The sequence below is a fragment of the Osmerus eperlanus genome, chromosome 16, assembly GCF_963692335.1.
Source record: "Osmerus eperlanus chromosome 16, fOsmEpe2.1, whole genome shotgun sequence".
Lineage (NCBI taxonomy): Eukaryota > Metazoa > Chordata > Actinopteri > Osmeriformes > Osmeridae > Osmerus > Osmerus eperlanus.
The window spans coordinates 15,902,550-15,926,252 of NC_085033.1; the positions used below are offsets into that span (position 1 = coordinate 15,902,550).

General features: G+C 50.9%; 1 protein-coding gene across 3 annotated transcripts in view; it reads right to left on the minus strand.

Moving 5' to 3' along the window:
• LOC134036727 (cAMP-specific 3',5'-cyclic phosphodiesterase 4C-like) overlaps positions 1-21,368 on the minus strand; it is a 23,057-nt gene extending 1,689 nt beyond the window's left edge. The window contains exons 1-15 of one of the 3 annotated variants that reach the window (XM_062481785.1): positions 21,134-21,368; positions 11,376-11,603; positions 8,445-8,481; positions 7,632-7,705; positions 6,728-6,777; positions 5,552-5,664; positions 4,472-4,565; positions 4,123-4,304; positions 3,948-4,046; positions 3,700-3,861; positions 2,875-2,974; positions 2,601-2,755; positions 2,346-2,468; positions 2,040-2,222; positions 1-704 (exon numbers count right to left, since the gene is read on the minus strand). The exon at positions 1-704 is cut by the window's left edge and continues 1,689 nt beyond it. In XM_062481785.1, coding sequence (XP_062337769.1) covers positions 363-704; positions 2,040-2,222; positions 2,346-2,468; positions 2,601-2,755; positions 2,875-2,974; positions 3,700-3,861; positions 3,948-4,046; positions 4,123-4,304; positions 4,472-4,565; positions 5,552-5,664; positions 6,728-6,777; positions 7,632-7,705; positions 8,445-8,481; positions 11,376-11,603; positions 21,134-21,348 — 2,157 coding nt within the window. In that variant the 5' untranslated portion in view covers positions 21,349-21,368 and the 3' untranslated portion in view covers positions 1-362. Of the gene's footprint in view, positions 705-2,039; positions 2,223-2,345; positions 2,469-2,600; positions 2,756-2,874; positions 2,975-3,699; positions 3,862-3,947; positions 4,047-4,122; positions 4,305-4,471; positions 4,566-5,551; positions 5,668-6,727; positions 6,778-7,631; positions 7,706-8,444; positions 8,482-11,375; positions 11,604-15,546; positions 15,925-21,133 lie in introns of those variants that run through there. The other 2 variants (XM_062481784.1, XM_062481786.1) reach the window with 2 other exon arrangements.
• Positions 21,369-23,703: the final 2,335 nt, after the last annotated feature.

Here is a 23,703-nt window from a genome sequence, read left to right on the forward strand (position 1 = left end):
TCTTAGCTGAAGTGCTCGTTATGGGGTAAACATCACATTTCACTTTCCTAATCGTTCCTTTGTAAAGCTTTAGTCTGTCATAGTGGCTTCATCTCCCCCAGCATCCACCAGGGGGAAGACTTAGCTCACCTGTCCCCAGCACAGGAAGAGGAAGTGGAGCAGGACTGGGGGATTCTGGGTATTTCAGTTTGGCCCAGAGCCACAAAGGCCACTGTGGAGCTGGTGGAACATCACTTCCTCCAGAAAGTGCGTGGCAGTACAAAGACACTTTTCCTCACATTTCTATCAATCCTCCATTCCTCCTTTCCTTCCTCCTTTCCTTCCTCCCTCCAGAACATCCAAACAGGGACCGGGTTCTGGGGTTATGTTCCAGTTCTTGTGCAGGTCACACCCCCACTACCCTCCCCCTCCTCCCAGTCTGTTGACAAGGTCCTCACAGCCCCTAGCAACACGGATGCTGTAGGGGGCAGGCGGTGAGTGCCGGCAAGATGGCATCTGCCGTCCGTCACAGCACGCTCCTCCCCCTCAGGGGGCGGGGTCTCCTGCTCTGACTCCTCCTCCTCCAGCGTGGGGCTATGGGGCACCATGCTCAGGTACCACTCCCTGTTGTCCTCCAGGGTGTCCAGGAGCTCCTGGGCATCTGGGTGCACCAGGTCTGCCCACGTCTCCCACAGGGGGTGGGCGATGAAGTCTATAAACCCCACCTGGAGAGGAGAGGAGAGATGAAGTCTATAAACCCCACCTGGAGAGGAGAGGAGAGATGAAGTCTATAAACCCCACCTGGAGAGGAGAGGAGAGATGAAGTCTATAAACCCCACCTGGAGAGGAGAGGAGAGATGAAGTCTATAAACCCCACCTGGAGAGGAGAGGAGAGATGAAGTCTATAAACCCCACCTGGAGAGGAGAGGAGAGATGAAGTCTATAAACCCCACCTGGAGAGGAGAGGAGAGATGAAGTCTATAAACCCCACCTGGAGAGGAGAGGAGAGATGAAGTCTATAAACCCCACCTGGAGAGGAGAGGAGAGATGAAGTCTATAAACCCCACCTGGAGAGGAGAGGAGAGATGAAGTCTATAAACCCCACCTGGAGAGGAGAGGAGAGATGAAGTCTATAAACCCCACCTGGAGAGGAGAGGAGAGATGAAGTCTATAAACCCCACCTGGAGAGGAGAGGAGAGATGAAGTCTATAAACCCCACCTGGAGAGGAGAGGAGAGATGAAGTCTATAAACCCCACCTGGAGAGGAGAGGAGAGATGAAGTCTATAAACCCCACCTGGAGAGGAGAGGAGAGATGAAGTCTATAAACCCCACCTGGAGAGGAGAGGAGAGATGAAGTCTATAAACCCCACCTGGAGAGGAGAGGAGAGATGAAGTCTATAAACCCCACCTGGAGAGGAGAGGAGAGATGAAGTCTATAAACCCCACCTGGAGAGGAGAGGAGAGATGAAGTCTATAAACCCCACCTGGAGAGGAGAGGAGAGATGAAGTCTATAAACCCCACCTGGAGAGGAGAGGAGAGATGAAGTCTATAAACCCCACCTGGAGAGGAGAGGAGAGATGAAGTCTATAAACCCCACCTGGAGAGGAGAGGAGAGATGAAGTCTATAAACCCCACCTGGAGAGGAGAGGAGAGATGAAGTCTATAAACCCCACCTGGAGAGGAGAGGAGAGATGAAGTCTATAAACCCCACCTGGAGAGGAGAGATGAAGTCTATAAACCCCACCTGGAGAGGAGAGGAGAGATGAAGTCTATAAACCCCACCTGGAGAGGAGAGGAGAGATGAAGTCTATAAACCCCACCTGGAGAGGAGAGGAGAGATGAAGTCTATAAACCCCACCTGGAGAGGAGAGGAGAGATGAAGTCTATAAACCCCACCTGGAGAGGAGAGGAGAGATGAAGTCTATAAACCCCACCTGGAGAGGAGAGGAGAGTGGGTTGAGAGAGAGGGGAAGGGAGAGAGGGAGACAGGGAAAGACACTGGGAGGGAGAGAGACAGAGGGAGAGACCGGGAGAGAGAGAAGGAGAGGTAGAGTTGACCTGGTTCTTCTCGACGGAGGCGTTGTGTTTGTCACACATGGGGCTGATGTCCATACCCCGCTCCCTCTCTCGGTCCCCCTGCAGGAAGAACTCCTGCATGATGCGCTCTGTCCAGCGGCGGTACAGCTGCAGGGGCTTGGTGGGGTTACTGAGGTCTGCACAGTGCACCATGTTCTGGAGGACCTGCACACACACACACACACGCAGGTACACAAACACACACACACGTAGTTCAGTAGACTATCCCAGTCTGGTGAGAGAGGTGAGAGGTAGAAACCAACAAGTGATGTTTGTGGGTGTGGCTACCTGGATGCGGTCAGAGTAGTTGTCCAATAGAAGCTCTCCTGAGCTGGTCACCTTCTTGGTCTCCACCATGGTCTTCAGATCAGCCAGCAGGGTCATGTGCTTAGACATGTCAGTAGCTAAGACCTACACACACACACACACACACACACTCACACACATAGCACACAAACACATACATAGAGCACACACATAAACACCCCACACACAGCACACCAGAAAGAAGTCAGTATCTGTGTGTGTGTGTGAGCGTCTCACCATGTCGATGACCAGCTTACGGAAGGACTGTCTCTGCTTCTTGGGAAGGTTCTGGAAGATGTCACAGCTGGGCTCCTGCAGCAGCTTGAAGCCCACGGCCAGGTGGTGGTTCTCCAGGACTGACGAGTCGTTATACATGAGGGCTAGCTCGGAGTCTGCACACACACACACGGAGGACACACACACAGTGCAAACACGCATGGATCATTTATTTTACTGGCAGATATTAGAATGAGAATGGTGTGTGTGAGTGTGTGTGTGTGTGTGATCTCACTGGTGTTGATGAGGAACTGGTTGGAGACTCCAGGGTGGTCAACATCATGGATGGCAGCAGCAAACAGAGCAGCCAGGATCTCTAGATCAGTAAACACACCCTGACACACGCACACACCATATACACACGCACACCATGTACACACACCCCATATACACACCATATACACACACACACCATATACACACACCATATACACACACACACACCATATACACACACACAGGTTTAGATGTGTATATGTCTGTGTGTGTATGTGGTGTCTGTGTGGTGTGTACCTCCAGCGCAGGGCTGTGTGTGTGTGTGTGGTGTGTGTACCTCCAGCGCAGGGCTGTGTGTGTGTGTGTGGTGTGTGTACCTCCAGCGCAGGGCTGTGTGTGTGTGTGTGGTGTGTGTACCTCCAGCGCAGGGCTGTGTGTGTGTGTGTGGTGTGTGTACCTCCAGCGCAGGGCTGTGTGTGTGTGGTGTGTGTACCTCCAGCGCAGGGCTGTGTGTGTGTGGTGTGTGTACCTACAGCGCAGGGCTGTGTGTGTGTGTGTGGTGTGTGTACCTCCAGCGCAGGGCTGTGTGTGTGTGTGTGGTGTGTGTACCTACAGCGCAGGCCTGTGTGTGTGTGGTGTGTGTACCTCCAGCGCAGGGCTGTGTGTGTGTGGTGTGTGTACCTACAGCGCAGGGCTGTGTGTGTGTGGTGTGTGTGGTGTGTGTGTGTGGTGTGTACTTCCAGCGCAGGGCTGTGTGTGTGGTGTGTGTGTGTGGTGTGTACTTCCAGCGCAGGGCTGTGTGTGTGGTGTGTGTGTGTGTGGGGTGTGTGTGTGGTGTGTGTACCTCCAGCGCAGGGCTGGACAGCAGCACGTGTGTGGATTGAACCACGTCCGCAGCGTGGATGTTGTTGTGGTAGGAGGTGGAGGAGTACTGCTGCTCCAGCATCAGCAGGAAGCTCAGCAGGCTGGAGGCTGGGATCTGGAACGACTTCAACAGGCCCCTCTCCTTCACACACACACACAGGGGTGAGGGAGGGGAGGAAGGAGGGGTGAGGGCAGACCTGGAGGGGTGAGGGAGGGTTGAGAGCAGACCTGGAAGATGGTGTACATGGTGACGGTGAGGGGGCGACAGCCGGAGTACTTCGAGATCTTGAAGATGTCCACGCCCCAGAGACCAATCCCCTCCAGCTCCTGGAGGGAAGGACACGTCACCATGGAGACCAGACCTGGTCTGATCCAGACCCTACCTGTCTAATCCAGACCCTACCTTGGCGAGCAGGTCCTCCTGGCCGGAGCACACCCCGAAGCGAGGGAAGACGAGGCCGGGGACGAGGCTGGGGGTGAGGCCGGGGGTGAGGCCATGGGTGAGGCTGGGCTTCTTCACCACGCTGATCTGGGACATGGGCTGCTTCTCCTCCTCGATTGGGAGGTCCATGTCATGCTGCTTCTCTGTAGGACAGGAGGGGGAGAGGAGAGAGGAGAGGAGAGGGGAAGGAGGGTTAGAGGAGAGGAAGGGAGGAGGGAGGAGGGTTAGAGGAGAGAGGAGAGGAAGGGATTAGGGAGGAGGGTTAGAGGAGAGAGGAGAGGAAGGGAGGAGGGAGAAAGGGAGGACCTACCCAGGAAGGTGCTGGAGATGAACTCTGACACCTGGTTTCCTGAGCGACTGGTCTCTGACAGCTGAGTTAGCTCTCTGTTCAGCATCCTCTTGAACTGAAACAACAACAACCACAACAACAACAACAACAGTCATCAACAACAACAATTACACAACATGTTCATTGTTTGTGTATGTGATGTCTGTGTGTGTGCATGTAAGAGTGTGTGCATGTGTGTGCGTGTAAGAGTCTGAGCATCTGTGTGTGTGTGTGTGTGGGTGAGTGTGTTCATTCATTCATTCGTGATCGTTCCTGAAGATTGTCCGGGGACACGGAGGAAGGCTCTTTATATTCTGGCATCCCAGCTCCAAATAAAGCGGGATATAAATAAACGCCAGAGCTTGCATGGGTCCGGTACAGTAGTTCAGCCGTCAGCTGAAGCACCTTGGTGCTTATCCTGCTCGCCGAAGTCACGGTTACTACTGTACGAAGACAGTCCGCGCGGCGTTCTCTAACTAGCAAGCTCTGACTCTAAAGGAACGGTATCAGAAATACCGAACGAGTGTCATCGGAAGACTGATCAGCTGTGAGGTTTGCCCGCTTGCGCTCTCTCTCCACTACTATGCGTGTGTAAACACAAGACAGCACGAGTACTGTCCCACGCAACTACAGCAGTCAATCAGCTGCCTGCTGCAGCTACGGTGGGGGCGGAGGAGATCAACTGATTGGAGCAGTAGGTCTGGAGTGGGCGTGGCCGAGAAACTTGGCTGAATCAGGTTGTTCATAATCCGCGCATGAATGTTTCGGGTATTTCATTGATGTAAAGTGTGTTCTGGAATCTGATCGCTCAGTGTTCTGGTCAGACACCCTGAATTATCTTGACAGATATGAAAATCTCATGAGATTTGTTGGACAACTGTTTTATAGAAAGTAGATCATATGTTTGAAGGTGCTGTGCTGCACAAGCTGACATTGTTTATGTGTGCATGTGTTTAGTATGTATGTATGTTTGTGTGTGGTGTGAGTGTGTGTGTGTGTGTGTTAGTGTGTGTACAGTATGTATGTATGTGTGTGTGAGTGTGTGTGTGTTTGTGTGTGTACCTTGTTGGAAGCCATCTCACTGACAGAGTGTCTGGTCTTCAGAGTCTCCAGCTGGTCCAGACACCAGTCCAGCTCCTCCAGGGTCTCCACGGCCAGCTGCTGATGGGGCTCCTCTGCTGACCGCAACACGACCACAACATCACCACAACACGACCACAACACGACCTCAACATCACCACAACACGACCACAACACCACCCCAACACCACCTCAACACCACCCCAACACCACCACAACACCACCCCAACACCACCCCAACACCACCCCAACACCACCCCAACACCACCTCAACACTACCCCAACATGACCCCAACACCACCCTAACACCACCCCCACCCCAACACCACCTCAACACTACCCCAACATGACCCCAACACCACCACAACACCACCCCAACACCACCTCAACACCACCTCAACACCACCTCAACACCACCTCAACACCACCCCAACACCACCTCAACACCACCTCAACACCACCTCAACACCACCCCAACACCACCTCAACACCACCTCAACACCACCTCAACACCACCCCAACACCACCTCAACACCACCCCAACACCACCTCAACACCACCTCAACACCACCCCAACACCACCTCAACACCACCCCAACACCACCTCAACACCACCACAACACCACCCCAACACCACCTCAACACCACCCCAACACAACCCCAACATGACCACAACACCACCTCAACACCACCTCAACACCACCTCAACACCACCCCAACACCACCTCAACACCACCTCAACACCACCCCAACACCACCTCAACACCACCCCAACACCACCTCAACTCAAGTGGGGCGGCTGTGGCTCAGGGGGTAGAGAGGGTTGTCTGTTAATCGCAAGGTTGGCGGTTCGATCCCCGACTCCTCCTAGGTCATGTGCCGAAGTATCCTTGAGCAAGACTCTGAACCCCAAGTTGCTCCCGTTGGGCAGGCCGGCACCTTGCATGGTAGCTCGCTGCCGTCGGTGTGTGAGTGAGAGTATGAATGGGTGAATGAGAGGCAAACATTGTAAAGCGCTTTGAGTGCCGCTAAGGTAGAAAAGCGCTATATAAATGCAGTCCATTTACTCAACACCACCTCAACACAACCCCAACACCACCTCAACACAACCCCAACATGACCCCAACACCAGTGTAGCCCGGTGTGAGCAGCGGCTACCTGCCAGGCTGGTCTTGAACATGGAGGGAGGGTTGCTGCCTGGTGGCCTCCTGTTGACACACACATCTAGTCAGCTATATATATATACATACGTTTACTCAGCTATATATCTATACACACATCTAGTCAGCTATATACCCATACATACATCTACACATCTATTCAGCTATATACCCATACATACATCTACACATCTAGTCAGCTATATATCTATACATACATCTATACATCTATACACACAGCATCAGACGCTACACGTCTAGTTAGCTATTTCTTTACACTTCTAGTAAGATATATGTACATACATCTACACATCTACATCTGTATATCTTTATCCACAGCATTTAGGACAAAGGAGAAGGAGATGTAGAGAGATGAAGAGAGAGGAGAGATGAAGAGAGAGAGATGAAGAGAGAGATGAAGAGAGAGAAAGATGGAGAGGAGAGATGAAGAGAGAGATGAAGAGAGAGGAGAGATGAAGAGAGAGATGAAGAGAGAGAAAGATGGAGAGATGAAGAGAAAGGAGAGATGAAGAGAGAGATGAAGAGAGAGAGATGAAGAGAGAGGAGAGATGAAGAGAGATAAAGATGTAGAGAGGAGAGATGAAGAGAGAGAAAGATGGAGAGAGGAAGAGAGATGAAGAGAGAGATGACGAGAGAGAGATGAAGAGAGAGGAGAGATGAAGAGAGAGAAAGATGGAGAGAGGAGAGATGAAGAGAGAGATGAAGAGAGGAGAGATGAAGAGAGAGATGAAGAGAGAGATGAAGAGAGAGAGAGATGAAGAGAGATTAAGAGAGAGAGAGATGAAGAAAGAGAGATGGAGAGAAATGAATCTAGAGGAGAGATGAGGAGAGAGATGAAGAGACAGAGATGAAGAGAGAGCGATGAAGAGAGAGGAACCTACTTGCTTGCAGGCCGGTCCTGCTGGTCGGTTATCACTGCAAAGTTGCTCCTCACTGTCCTCAGGCTGGACAGGACCTGCAGGGGGCAGATGTTACTGTGCTGGATCACCCGAGATCTCTCTACTGGATTATCCTAGATCTCTCTACTGGATCACCTTAGATCTCTCTAATGGATCACCTTAGATCTATCTACTGGATCATCCTAGATCTCTCTACTGGATCGCCTTAGATCTCTCTACTGGATCACTCTAGATCTCTCTACTGGATCACCTTAGATCTCTCTACTGGATCACCCGAGATCTCTCTACTGGATCACCCGAGATCTCTCTACTGGATCACCCTAGATCGCTCTACTGGATCACCGTAGATCTCTCTACTGGATCACCTTAGATCTCTCTACTGGATCACCCGAGATCTCTCTACTGGATCACCCGAAATCTCTCTACTGGATCACCCTAGATCTCTCTATTGGATAACACTAGATCTCTCTACTGGGAGTCAGATGGCTGAGCGGTTAGGGAATCGGACTATTACTTAGAAGGCTGCCGGTTAAATTCCCTGCCATGCAAAATGACATTGTGTCCTTGGGCAAGGCACTTCACCCTACTTGCCTCAGGGGGAATGTTCCTGTACTTATGTAAGTTGCTCTGTATAAGAGCGTCTGCTAAATGACTAAATGTAAATGTACTGGATCACCTTAGATCTCTCTACTGGATCACCCAGGAGGATCTATACTGGATCACCCAGGCAGATCTCTGTGAGGGAGCAGATAGATATCTGAGATCCAGGGTCTCTCACCTGGCCAGGAGACTCACCTGAGCGAACGGTGTAACAATCATCTCTTCTCCATGTCTGAGGAGGACAAGAGGCAGATTAGAGTGGGTCGCCATGACAACAGAACCACACACACGTGATATGCTGACTCTGCAGGACAGTGTGATATGCTGCCTTTTCAGGATGATGCTGAAAAACTAATACATGCATTTGTTACGTCCCGATTGGACTATTGCAATGTGTTGTTCTCTGGCCTCCCAATTACCCACCTAAAAAATTTACAGTGGGTGCAAAATGCTGCTGCTAGACTATTGACCAGAACAAGAAAGTTTGATCACATAACATCTACTCTTGTCTCTCTACACTGGCTCCCTATCCAAGCCAGAGCTGACTTCAAAGTTCTACTACTAACCTACAAATCTCTGCATGGATTGGCACCACTGTACCTCTCCGGTCTCCTTGCACCCTATTGCCCTGCAAGGACACTTAGATCTCAAGATGCCGGCTATCTGGTGGTTCCCAAAATTAAGAATAAAACAGCTGGAGGTAGGGCGTTCTCATATTGAGCACCTCTTCTCTGGAACAAATTACCTGTCTCAATTAAGGAGTCTGATACTGTTTCGACATTTAAAATTAGGTTAAAAACGTTATTGTTTAGCCAATTCTACGACTGTTAAAGGTAAGTATGTTACTAGTTGGAGGCAACGGGGACGGGTTGTTTCCATCCTTATTCTATAAGTATAACCTATTTTAGAGTTCTCTTCCCCTGGAACAGATTTCATGTTCCAAATGAGGGGGGCTGTCACTGTCTTGGTGTGTGGGGCTGCATCAAATACCCCTTTTTGCTCTGTTAAATTGCTGCACCAGTCCACACTTGACCGGTGGGGATCTCATTCTATTATGACTGTAACTGTTAGCTGCTCCTGGCATTCTCTAATCCCTGCTCTCCTCTCTCTGTCCCCCCCCCACACACATCCCTTGTGGTGTGGGGGGTTTGAGTTGTCAGCACCTGCCTGGTCGTCGGTCGGCCAACGCTGGACCTGGTCGTGAGTCTCCCGGTCCTGTCCTACATCTATAAAGTTGAACAATGGATTTTGGTGTTTCAAAACCCATCGACACTGTATGACTATGTTTAGCCTGTGTTCTGCTCCTCTCTCTCACCAACCGTCTCTGGAGGAGGGGATCCCTCTCTGAATTGCTCCTCCCAAGGTTTCTTCAATTTTTTCTCCTGTTGAGAGTTTTTCTGGGAGTTTTTCCTTGTCTTCCTTGAAGGTTTAGGTTGGTTGAGGGGCAGTTCTATGGGCCTATGTGAATCCCTCTGTGACATGCTTGCGTGTAAAAAGGGCTATACAAATACATTTGATTTGATTTGACTCTGCAGGACAGTGTGACATGCTGCCTCTGTAGGACAGTGTGACATGCTGCCTCTGTAGGACAGTGTGACATGCTGCCTCTGTAGGACAGTGTGACATGCTGCCTCTGCAGGACAGTGTGACATGCTGCCTCTGTAGGACAGTGTGACATGCTGCCTCTGCAGGACAGTGTGACATGCTGCCTCTGCAGGACAGTGTGACATGCTGCCTCTGCAGGACAGTGTGACATGCTGCCTCTGTAGGACAGTGTGACATGCTGCCTCTGTAGGACAGTGTGACATGCTGCCTCTGCAGGACAGTGTGACATGCTGCCTCTGTAGGACAGTGTGACATGCTGCCTCTGCAGGACAGTGTGACATGCTGCCTCTGCAGGACAGTGTGACATGCTGCCTCTGCAGGACAGTGTGACATGCTGCCTCTGTAGGACAGTGTGACATGCTGCCTCTGTAGAACAGTGTGACATGCTGCCTCTGCAGGACAGTGTGACATGCTGCCTCTGCAGGACAGTGTGACATGCTGCCTCTGCAGGACAGTGTGACATGCTGCCTCTGTAGGACAGTGTGACATGCTGCCTCTGTAGGACAGTGTGACATGCTGCCTCTGCAGGACAGTGTGACATGCTGCCTCTGCAGGACAGTGTGACATGCTGCCTCTGCAGGACAGTGTGACATGCTGCCTCTGTAGGACAGTGTGACATGCTGCCTCTGTAGAACAGTGTGACATGCTGCCTCTGCAGGACAGTGTGACATGCTGCCTCTGCAGGACAGTGTGACATGCTGCCTCTGCAGGACAGTGTGACATGCTGCCTCTGTAGGACAGTGTGACATGCTGCCTCTGTAGGACAGTGTGACATGCTGCCTCTGCAGGACAGTGTGACATGCTGCCTCTGCAGGACAGTGTGACATGCTGCCTCTGCAGGACAGTGTGACATGCTGCCTCTGCAGGACAGTGTGACATGCTGCCTCTGTAGGACAGTGTGACATGCTGCCTCTGTAGGACAGTGTGACATGCTGCCTCTGCAGGACAGTGTGACATGCTGCCTCTGCAGGACAGTGTGACATGCTGCCTCTGTAGGACAGTGTGACATGCTGCCTCTGTAGGACAGTGTGACATGCTGCCTCTGTAGGACAGTGTGACATGCTGCCTCTGCAGGACAGTGTGACATGCTGCCTCTGTAGGACAGTGTGACATGCTGCCTCTGCAGGACAGTGTGACATGCTGCCTCTGCAGGACAGTGTGACATGCTGCCTCTGTAGGACAGTGTGACATGCTGCCTCTGTAGGACAGTGTGACATGCAAGTTAGAACTTCACTATCTCTGCTGCTTCATCAATAAATAATACAACAATAGGAGTCTGTCAGTGAGACCAGGGATAAGGCGGAGGAGGAGAAGAGGAGGAGTGAAGGAAAGATGGTGGGTTGAAGGCGAGTTACCCTGCTGGTATGGACCTGTGCATGAGGAAGTGGGGGAGGGGGGCGTGGCCAGGGGGTCAGGGCTTTGTAACCTTGGCAACCTTGACAGTGAGGAAACAGGACCAAGAAATGTAGGGGTCAGGAGTCATTGGTCGGGGGTCAGGGGTCAGAGTTGAGCTCCTCTCACCGAGACAACCAGCTGACCTCCCAGTGCTTCAGGCTCTCTTCCAGAGGAACAGATGGTGACCTGCAACCGGCGGAGGCGTTCCGAGACGGAGTCTTGGGTGAAAGGTCGAAGTCGGAGTCTGAGCGATAGAGGAAGGACTCCCGGCGTTGGCTGTGGGAGCCTGGCAGGACCAGAGCAGAACCTGGGAGCAGCTGGGGACCCACACACAGACCGTTCTCCACATCAAAACTGGGGGAGGGAGGAGAGGAGGGAAGAGCAGGGGAGTTAAACTTCACTATAACAGTTCATTATCCTCTATAGTTCAGAGAGAGAGAGAGAGAGAGAGAGAGAGAGAGAGAGAGAGAGACAGTTCATTATCCTCTATAGTTCAGAGAGAGAGAGAAAGAGAGAGACAGTTCATTATCCTCTATAGTTCAGAGAGAGAGAGAGAGAGACTTCACCCTTCATATTACTGACAGATTGAGAGTTTCGTGCTGAGAGAACACCAGCCTTGCGTGGCTGGTGATTGGGTATATCCTCTGCGATGCTGCAGTGATGCGGGGGCGCAAGATAAAAATAGCTGCACCATAACCGAGGAAGAGACAGAAATAGCTGCACCGTAACTGAGGAAGAGACAGAAATAGCTGCACCGTAACCGAGGAAGAGACAGAAATAGTACCGCTGCAGTGGCGGTAGCTCGAGGCTGTGAGAGACGGCAATATTTATAGAGCAGCAACAGGTAGCACGGAGACACGATTCAGCACGAGGTAGCCGTAAATAAATAAAGGCATTTCTGGTTTCTTATGCGCGGCACACTTTAGCCTTGCAGTGTTTAATCAGAGGGGCACATAATTTAATTTAGCTTTACATTAAAATCCTACAAGCGGCTCTGGCTCTCCCTCTTCCAGCTCCTCAGCTCTCTCAATACCTTCATATGTTTCTCTCACTTTTTTATTTACTGGGGCAAAAAAGGCTGCAATGTCCCTTCCTCGTTTCATGATGACTATTAGAAGAAGAAAAACAACGTAAAAAAAAACGTATTCAGTCAGCTCAGGGGGGGAGGGCCAGGGACATTTTTACAGGGGTAACTGGCCCCTGTAGGACCCCGTGTAGAACCGCCACTGCTCTCCCCCTCATCCTCCATCTGTCTCCATCCCTCTCTCCTCCTCTCTCACCCTCATCTTCCTTCTGTCTCCATCCCTCTCTCCTCCTCTCTCACCCTCATCTTCCTTCTGTCTCCATCCCTCTCTCCTCCTCTCTCACCCTCATCCTCCTTCTGTCTCCATCCCTCTCTCCTCCTCTCTCACCCTCATCTTCCTTCTGTCTCCATCCCTCTCTCCTCCTCTCTCCCCCTCATCTTCCTTCTGTCTCCATCCCTCTCTCCTCCTCTCTCACCCTCATCTTCCTTCTGTCTCCATCCCTCTCTCCTCCTCTCTCACCCTCATCTTCCTTCTGTCTCCATCCCTCTCTCCTCCTCTCTCACCCTCATCTTCCTTCTGTCTCCATCCCTCTCTCCTCCTCTCTCACCCTCATCCTCCATCTGTCTCCATCCCTCTCTCCTCCTCTCTCACCCTCATCTTCCTTCTGTCTCCATCCCTCTCTCCTCCTCTCTCACCCTCATCTTCCTTCTGTCTCCATCCCTCTCTCCTCCTCTCTCACCCTCATCCTCCATCTGTCTCCATCCCTCTCTCCTCCTCTCTCACCCTCATCTTCCTTCTGTCTCCATCCCTCTCTCCTCCTCTCTCACCCTCATCTTCCTTCTGTCTCCATCCCTCTCTCCTCCTCTCTCACCCTCATCTTCCTTCTGTCTCCATCCCTCTCTCCTCCTCTCTCACCCTCATCTTCCTTCTGTCTCCATCCCTCTCTCCTCCTCTCTCACCCTCATCTTCCTTCTGTCTCTGCTAAATATATAGACTCTCCCTCAGAGGGACAGATAAGGTGACTGGATTATTATCTGTTCTCTCCTTTTCTACCTCTCTCTCTCTCTCTTGTTTACCCTTTACTTCACACATCTCTCCACACACTTACCCCCACACACATAGACAAACAGACACACACACACACACACTTGCTCACAGGAAGGCATGTGAGTACCTAAGCATAATTAGACCACTATGTATGCACAGTCACATCATGACGCTACTGTGAAATCAAAAGGGATTGTACTGAGATATGAGGAGAGAGGGAGGGGGCGAGAGAACATCAGAGAGAGAGAGAGAGAGAGAGAGAGAGAGAGATAGAGAGAGAGAGAGAGAGAGAGAGAGAGGGAGAGAGAGAGAGAGACAGAGAGAGAGAGAGAGAGAGAGAGAGAGAGAGAGAGGGAGAGAGAGAGATGACATAGAGAGAGAAAATCGTTTTATCTCCGTGCAGGGTAAGCCTGCGTGTGCACCAGTCTTCTTATCCAGCATGTCTCTGCCCTCTACAGGGAAACTACAACCACTACACCACCACCTCCAGCCCAATACCACTGCCCAATACTAGCTGTGCTGTCTCTCAGTGTGTGTGTGTGTGTGTGTTTGTGTGCAGGGCATGTCTGGGACAGTGAGTGTAGTCTTCAGCAGAGTTGATCGATGGTGGTGTGTGAGTGAAGCCAGCCATGCAGAAGATACAGAGCACAGCAGTGACGCACACACCCCTGACTACAGTCAGCCCCTAACCCAAGTCCCAGCCTCTAGACTCTAGTCCCAGCCCCAGCCCCAGCCTCTAACCCCAGTCCCAGCCCCAGCCTCTAACCCAAATCCCAGCCCCAGCCTCTAACCCCAGTCCCAGCCCCAGCCTCTAACCCCAGTCCCAGCCCCAGCCTCTAACCCAAATCCCAACCCCAGCCTCTAACCCAAATCCCAGCCCCAGCCTCTAACCCCAGTCCCAGCCCCAGCCTCTAACCCCAGCCCCAGCCTCTAGACTCTAACCCCAGCCCCAGCCTCTAGACTCTAACCCCAGCCCCAGCCTCTAGACTCTAGCCCCAGCCTCAGCCCCTAACCCAAGTCCCAGCCCCAGCCCCAGCCCCAGCCCCTAACCCAAGTCCCAGCTCCAACTCTATAACCCCAATCACAGCCCCAGCCTCTAACCCCAGCCCCAGACTCTAGACTCTAGTCTCTAGACCCAGCCCCAGCCTTAGCTCCAGCCTCTAGCCCAGCCCCAGCCCCAGCCTCTAGCCCCAGCCCCAGCCTCTAGACTAGCTCCAGCCTCCAGCCCCAGCCCCAGCCTTAGCCCCAGCCTTAGCCCCAGCCTCCAGCCCCAGCCTCCAGCCCCAGCACCATCCGATTGACTATTCTGGGAGGTGGAGCTATTAGGGGCCATGGATACTGACACCACTGTCCTGTGATTGTGTCACCTCATTTAACCCGTCTGTCTCTCTCTCTCTCTCCCTCCCCTCCAGCAGCCTGTGTGTATACCCCCACCTGCTCAACAGCACATATTGAGTTCCCAGGACTGCCACGCTATCCTGACACACAGTATCAAATAACCAGATTATAATACTGAATAGCAGGTTGAGACCATCACTCCTGCTTAGAGATACACCCCACGTGGGTCTGTGTGTGTGACAGTGTAAATATATGCATGTGTGAATGCATGTCTGTGTGGGTGCATATGTGTGTGCGTGTGTGTGCATGTATGTGTGTGTGTGTGTGACGCTGGATGAATGGTGTCAAGAACCCACTAGAACAACATTCTGTCTCCCATTGTCATAGCAACACATCTGGAATGAAACGGCTGCTTTGTCCTTACCAGGCCTGTGTGTATAAGTGTGTATATGGCTGAGTGTGTGTGTGCCCAGGCCAGAGGTGGTTGATAAGTGTGTATGTGGCTGTGTGTGTGTGTGTGTGTGTGCCCAGGCCTATGGCAGGACTTACTGGACTCTTACCACCGAAATACTGACAGAACTTCTGATCCTACTTTATTTGTGCTCTTTTGGAATGTTAATTTGAGTAAAACGTCCTCTAACTGAATAAAAAGATCCATCAAACCCCTTCACTGGGGCCCAGACGTCCACACACTGCCGGAACATTCCAACAACCAGGGGGTGTTACCTCTGTTAGCACACCTTCTACAAAGCAGCATCTAAATCATGTCAAAAGTACAGCAGAAAATGGAGAATCAGAAGTGCACAGGTCTAACAGTTAGGTGAGCGTCAGACGGTCAGGTACAGGTGTCCAGGTGAGCGTTAGGGAGCAGACAGTCAGGTACATACCCGATGCAGGAGTGGCGGCGTGTGGAGAAGTTACCCTGAGCCGTCCTCCGGGGGAAACGAGAGTCCTTGTTCATCATGGAGGCTAGCTGGAGTGACTAAACTTGTCTTGGAGACCAGACACAGCTAGTCCAGCTAGTCCACTAGAGACCAGAAACAGCTATAGTAGTCCAGCTATATAGCTACACAGGTGTCTTAGAGGCTGAGGGTGTTTCCTAGGAGACTGTTGTCCATCGTGACGTCTGATGCCACTGTCCTCCTTGGTATGTGTGTGTGGGGGGGTGACCCCTACAGGGTCAAGGGAGAATGGAGGATGGAGGGAATAGGGAGGATGGAGGGAATAGGGAGGATGGAGGGAATAGGAGGAGGGAGGGAATAGGGAGGATGGAGGGAATAGGAGGAGGGAGGGAATAGGAGGAGGGAGGGAATAGGAGGAGGGAGGGAATAGGGAGGATGGAGGGAATAGGAGGAGGGAGGGTTCAAGGTGCTGGTAGCCACATGGTCATGCTTGGTCCAGGGCTTCTTTCCCTCCCAAGAAAAAGGAATGAAATAAGAAGCACCTAACCCTAATGAAACATGAAGGTTTACCGGTCAACAAGAAGCAGAGATGCTGTTGGAAACCAGGGGCCCTGGGGAGTGTGCCCCTGCCCCTGCTCCAGGCTGGGGCCCCAGTCCTCTGTGTGCTGGTCCACCTCCTCTCAGCGAAGCACCTGAATCCTAAAAAGGCAACAAGTGCTGCGAGGTTGAGACCATCACTCCTGCTTAGAGATACACCCCACGTGGGTCTGTGTGTGTGACAGTGTAAATATATGCATGTGTGAATGCATGTCTGTGTGGGTGCATATGTGTGTGCGTGTGTGTGCATGTATGTGTGTGTGTGTGTGACGCTGGATGAATGGTGTCAAGAACCCACTAGAACAACATTCTGTCTCCCATTGTCATAGCAACACATCTGGAATGAAACGGCTGCTTTGTCCTTACCAGGCCTGTGTGTATAAGTGTGTATATGGCTGAGTGTGTGTGTGCCCAGGCCAGAGGTGGTTGATAAGTGTGTATGTGGCTGTGTGTGTGTGTGTGTGTGTGCCCAGGCCTATGGCAGGACTTACTGGACTCTTACCACCGAAATACTGACAGAACTTCTGATCCTACTTTATTTGTGCTCTTTTGGAATGTTAATTTGAGTAAAACGTCCTCTAACTGAATAAAAAGATCCATCAAACCCCTTCACTGGGGCCCAGACGTCCACACACTGCCGGAACATTCCAACAACCAGGGGGTGTTACCTCTGTTAGCACACCTTCTACAAAGCAGCATCTAAATCATGTCAAAAGTACAGCAGAAAATGGAGAATCAGAAGTGCACAGGTCTAACAGTTAGGTGAGCGTCAGACGGTCAGGTACAGGTGTCCAGGTGAGCGTTAGGGAGCAGACAGTCAGGTACATACCCGATGCAGGAGTGGCGGCGTGTGGAGAAGTTACCCTGAGCCGTCCTCCGGGGGAAACGAGAGTCCTTGTTCATCATGGAGGCTAGCTGGAGTGACTAAACTTGTCTTGGAGACCAGACACAGCTAGTCCAGCTAGTCCACTAGAGACCAGAAACAGCTATAGTAGTCCAGCTATATAGCTACACAGGTGTCTTAGAGGCTGAGGGTGTTTCCTAGGAGACTGTTGTCCATCGTGACGTCTGATGCCACTGTCCTCCTTGGTATGTGTGTGTGGGGGGGTGACCCCTACAGGGTCAAGGGAGAATGGAGGATGGAGGGAATAGGGAGGATGGAGGGAATAGGGAGGATGGAGGGAATAGGAGGAGGGAGGGAATAGGGAGGATGGAGGGAATAGGAGGAGGGAGGGAATAGGAGGAGGGAGGGAATAGGAGGAGGGAGGGAATAGGGAGGATGGAGGGAATAGGAGGAGGGAGGGTTCAAGGTGCTGGTAGCCACATGGTCATGCTTGGTCCAGGGCTTCTTTCCCTCCCAAGAAAAAGGAATGAAATAAGAAGCACCTAACCCTAATGAAACATGAAGGTTTACCGGTCAACAAGAAGCAGAGATGCTGTTGGAAACCAGGGGCCCTGGGGAGTGTGCCCCTGCCCCTGCTCCAGGCTGGGGCCCCAGTCCTCTGTGTGCTGGTCCACCTCCTCTCAGCGAAGCACCTGAATCCTAAAAAGGCAACAAGTGCTGCGAGCCCAGAGCAGGTCAGAACCCAAGCTCAGAGAGAGACGAGACAGAGAGACACACCACCCTCCTCCAGGGTCACCAGGGTCATCCTCCCTAAACAGGAAACACTAGAACACAGGTCTTCCTGCAGCCTCGCAGACTAACCAGAACCCTCCGACATCCAGAACTTGTTGGAGCTCCACTCGGCTCGGTGCCCCTTTTCTCTCTGTCAGACTAAACAAACGGACACAAAAGTACGCTGTCCTCGATGGGAAAAGGAGGGAAAGTTGGAGAGATGGAGGGATGAAAAACAAAGTGTTGTAATCCCTGGAGCATGCAGTCTCTTTGTGGTTGAGATCTCTCTTCTCCTCTGTTCTCCTCTCTTCGTTCCTGCCCTCTTCTCTCTAGAGACTGGTGGGACTAGACCCTGGCCTAGAACAACAAACTGCACTGTCCACAGGGAGGGAGGGAAAGAGGGAGGGCCAGAGGGGGAGGGAGAGAGAGAGGGAGAGACGGAGGGGGAGGGAGAGAGAGGGAGAGACGGAGGGGTAGACAGCCAGAGATGAAAGAGAAGACAAGAGATTGAGGGAGGAAGAGAGAGAGAAAAGGAGGGGGAGGATTCTCATCCAAATGGAGGATGCTGAAGATAATGACTCTGACCACTGAAATACTGATCCTGGATCGTCTGTACCTTCTACCAGCTCGATTTGTCCGTCACTTTCGATAAAAGCGTCTGCTAAATGAATACAGTGTCAAATGTAATGTGTATCCCCCATCCCTCTCCACCCCCACCACTCCCTTCCCCCTCCATCCCCCCTATCCCTCCACCCATCCCTCCCCTCCTCCGCACTCTATCCACCCTCACTCCACCTTCCCTTCCCACCCAGCCTGCTCGCAAGCTGGGTCAACAACCTTTCTGTAGGGGAAAAATACAATACATGCAGGGAGGGTGGGGGATGGAGAGGGAGGGTGGGGGATGGAGAGGGAGGGTGGGGGATGGAGAGGGAGGGTGGGGGATGGAGAGGGAGGGTGGGGGATGGAGAGGGAGGGTGGGGGATGGAGAGGGAGGGACAGGGAGAGTGCTGCAGGGGGAGAGGGGCTAGCCTTGATAAAGAGCTCTGATATTTGTATGCAGCTTGTATGAAAGACAGAAGGTTTTCACAAAAATGATGCCCCTGACTAGACCCACCAAGTCTGAGAGAAGATGTTTCTAGGAGGTGAGGCAGGTTTCTAGGACGCGAGACAGGTTTCTAGGAGGTAAGAAAAGGTTTCTAGGAGGTAAGAAAAGGTTTCTAGGAGGTGAGACAAGTTTCTAGGAGGTGAGACAAGTTTGCAGGAGGTGAGACAGGTTTCTAGGAGGTGAGACAGGTTTTGCAGGAGGTGAGACAGGTTTCTAGGAGGTGAGACAGGTTTTGCAGGAGGTGAGACAGGTTTCTAGGAGGTGAGAAGGTCCTCTGGAGTTTTCATCTCTTGGTGGAAAGACACAAATCAGTCAGGATGGACTCTAAGTGCTCCTTTCTGAGGCGCTTGTCTGGAGCGAGACGTGGAGGAAGATGTGTTTAATTCTAAAACCCTTCCTGCCATAACTCATAACTCCAGCTGTTTCAGATTGTCACAGCGACACTATACATCTCTGGCTCAGGAACAGGCCTCTCCCCCTCTCCCTCCCTCCCTCCCCCCTCGCCCTCCCTCCCTCCCTCCCTCTCTAGTTTTACAGTGTTGTCTAGACAGACTAACTCACTGGTCAGGTGTCTGTCACCGGCATGCTGCAGGCCTGACACTGGACTGAACAGGGCTGCGTTTCCCGATAACGATGGATCGTAGCAACGATCGAGCAAAAAACGAAACCATCGATATTTCTTACGTGTTTCCCAAACATGCTCATAAGTAGTAGGCTAATCTATGCGCTTTCAAGAGCTACGAATTTTCAAGAGAGACTTTAGCTACAATGTCTTTGGGAACGGCCCGTAAAACTAAGATTCGTCGTACGATGGATTCTACGATCAACTTAGGCTTACGACGCTTTCGGGAAATGCAGCCCAGTCCAAGTTCAAGTCTTTTATTGTCAGATGCACAGAACAACACAGGGTCAGACTGGGCACTGAAATTCTTAGGACAGGACAACGCAAAGCAACCTGGCATAACATGACATATAAGTACTCAGAACATATATTACACCTATGATAAGCTAACATATAATATACCTCCTAAATATACAAAATAATAAACAAAACAGTATACTAAACCTATAATATAAAGTACATAGTATCCTATGACAACCTTATAACCTATACTAACCTCGAGACAAGTAGGGTACAATTAGTGCAATATTGTGCAACCATTAGCTGAAAGTGCAACCAGTAGCTGACCGTGACCCCTGAATGACCCTGACCCCATAATCACAGATAGAGGAGTCTGGAGTCTGGAGTGAGGACGGTTGGATGGAGAACAGTTGGGAGCATGTGAAACAGAGTTTAATACTCAGAGATGGAGGTTAGAAGTTAAACAGAGTTTTATAGAGAGAGATGGAGGTTAGAAGTTAAACAGAGTTAAACACAAAGAGATAGATGTTACAAGTGCAACATACACATAGAGATAGAGGTTGTAAGGCAGTCAGGCAGTCTGGCTTGTCTCTGGAACATCTCCCGTCAGCGCTCACCTCGTAACAGCCTTGTGTGTGTTAACAGGAACAGACTATTTACCACTACATGCTCTTATTCTGGGATATAAGTGCTCTCTCTCTCTCTCTCTCTCTCTCTCTCTCTCTCACTCACTCACTCACTCAGCTGAAGGGTCTACTTCCCTTCAGCTGAGACACACACACAATACAGTACATATCACAGATCCACACAAACATGCACAAAGCACACCTCCTTTCACTTATGACACTAATGTATCTGCTTCATGCTCTAATAACACATTACAGTAAACAACCAAAGACACTGAGAAGGCAGTATGGAAGGTTAAAGAACCAGGACCTGGGTTCTGTGGTCTATAAAGAACCAGGACCTGGGTTCTGTGGTCTACAAAGAACTAGGACCTGGGTTCTGTGGTCTATAAAGAACCAGGACCTAGGTTCTGTGGTCGATAAAGAACCAGGACCTGGGTTCTGTGGTCGAAAAAGAACTAGGACCTGGGTTCTGTGGTCTATAAAGCCAGCTATTGATGGTTCCACACTGCTGGCAGACGGCACTGTAAACAGCATGTGTGTGCGTGCCCACCAGCTAACTAGCCAGCCAGTCAACTAGCCATCCACCAAGTTAGCCAGTCAGCCAATCATCTTTCTATTCAGCCAGACCGCAAGCTAGCCATCTAGCCATCCAGCCAGCCAACCAGCCAGCCAGATAACCAGCCAGCCATCTATCCAGACAGCCAACCAGCCAGACAGCCAGAAAAAAACAACCTGTATGTGTGTGTATCTGTGTATGTGTGTACCTGGGTGTGTGTGCCAGGGTAAAGCGTCTCTGAAGGCCAATGCTACGATTCAGCATCAGCTTCCTGAAGAGCAGGGGGGAGTTCCTTGGGGAGTTCCTGGGGGAGTCTCGAGGGGAGATGCGGGGGGAGGCAGGGGACCCCCCCCCGGTCCTGGTCCTGGGCTGGATGAGAGGAAGCCTCCCTCTGCTCGCTGCCTCCTGCTGCTCCTCACTCATGCTGGTCTGTGTGGGTGGGTGTGCCTCTCTTCCTCTCCTGACTCAGTCTCCGTCACGCAACTGTACTCAACTAGACTGGTCTCTCAGTGTTCCCAGAGAGAATGGCCGTGCACTGAACCATAGTGTTGGTCCTCCCCTTCCATCCCCCTCCCCTCCAAGCATTTGTTTACAGAGTCCCCAGGCTCTAAGTCTCTCCCCCTTCTTTCCGACTAAATATGGAGGTTAGATTTACAGAGAACCACCCCCAGCTCCCTTTTGCTCTTTCAGACGTTCCTTCTCCAGAATAACTTCCTCTCTCCATTCCTCTCTTCCTCTCTCCACTCCCCAGAGTATAAACATTAACCATGCACATCTTACCCCTCCCCTCCCCCTTTTTGCCTTTAAGCCTGCATGCATTGTGATTGTATTAATGCTCTGTTGTTGTCAGGCTACATACTTAGATATTGTAGGTGACTGTTACTGTCAACAAATGAGAGTTGTTCAGTAACCTATTATTATAATTAAATTTCACTGGTATTGGTACCGACCACTGAAATGTTGGTACCGTGACGACACTACATGACATCATACATCACTACCTAATGAACTCCTTGTTCAGGGACAACTCCAAACAAAGACATGAACACTCCGACTAAATGGTCAGACTGATTTTAAGACTGCAGCGACATGCTTCACCTACAGCTCTGAGTGTTTCAGACTGCAGCGACATGCTTCACCTACAGCTCTGAGTGTTTCAGACTGCAGCCACACGCTTCACCTACAGCTCTGAGTGTTTCAGACTGCAGCCACACGCTTCACCTACAGCTCTGAGTGTTTCAGACTGCAGCGACACGCTTCACCTACAGCTCTGAGTGTTTCAGACTGCAGCCACAAGCTTCTCATACAGGCTGGTCTCAGGTCAGATCTAACAGGCTGGTCTCAGGTCAGATCTAACAGGCTGGTCTCAGATCAGATCTAACAGGCTGGTCTCAGGTCAGATCTAACAGTGTCAAGAATGCAAGTGTGGACCCAAAAGCAGACTCCTCTGATGCTCAAAAAATGAGTTTTTCCTTCTTTTATTGGAAGTAGAAAATATACAAAAAGCAAACCGTCAAAAGCATAACCAAGTAACTCTAATTGACACTGTGGCATGTGAGAAAAACTAAGCACAGAACTAAGAATCCAAGCCACTGAAAAAGCACAGAACAAACAAGGCACAGGTGAAAACAATATGTCCTAATGAGAACAGATTAACAGAAACAAAACCAAGAAAACACAGCGAGGGCCTCTGGTGGCCAACAAACGGTCACAACTCTGACAAACAGGCTGGTCTCAGATCAGACCTAACAGGCTGGTCTAACAGGCTGTTCTCAGATCAGACCTAACAGGCTGGTCTAACAGGCTGGTCTCAGATCAGATCTAACAGGCTGGTGTAACAGGCTGGTCTCAGATCAGACCTAACAGGCTGGTCTAACAGGCTGGTCTCAGATCATATCTAACAGGCTGGTCTCAAGTCAGATCTAACAGGCTGGTCTCAGATCAGATCTATCAGGCTGGTCTCAGGTCAGATCTAACAGGCTGGTCTCAGGTCAGATCTAACAGGCTGGTCTAACAGGCTGGTCTCAGATCAAGTCGAACAGGCTGGTCTAACAGGCTGTTCTCAGATCAGACCTAACAGGCTGGTCTCAGGTCAGATCTAACAGGCTGGTCTCAGGTCAGATCTAACAGGCTGGTCTAACAGGCTGGTCTCAGATCAGATCTAACAGGCTGGTCTCAGGTCAGATCTAACAGGCTGCAGTAGTGAGAGAATCTTTTTTCAAGGTTGCAGTACATACATTTTAATTGGGTGTGCTTTGCCTTCGGCAAGGGCACAACCTTTGTTCTCTCACATATATATTATTATTTGTATTATTCTATTTGCCCCCCTAAAACTCAGTCAATATTTGGCCTACATAGACAACCTAGGTGTCAAAAGTTTCGTCTTGGTAGCGATTGAGTTGCTTCTATTGGGATTTACGTTCCGTTGCATGGTTTAAGTGGAAATTAAGTTTTTGTGGCGAAAAGTGAAGCTAACGGTGGCTAACTTGCTAGCCACAGTCAATGACGCTACTTACGTCACTAACGTCACGAAAACTCGCGTGACTACCTCTAGCAGAACATTAGTTTAGCAGCTTGTTAACTTCTGGGAGATAGCTAAGCTAACTGCTTTACTGCAAGGCAGCTGCAGAAACGCCACAAGCAAAGAGGCCAGGGTGATAACTATTTACTAATTTTACATTGTGATATGACACACAATTGTGACGTGTAATGTACAATATAAGATGATTTTATTAAGGAAGTACATCTACTTTCGGAAACAGTAGTCTACTATGTCAC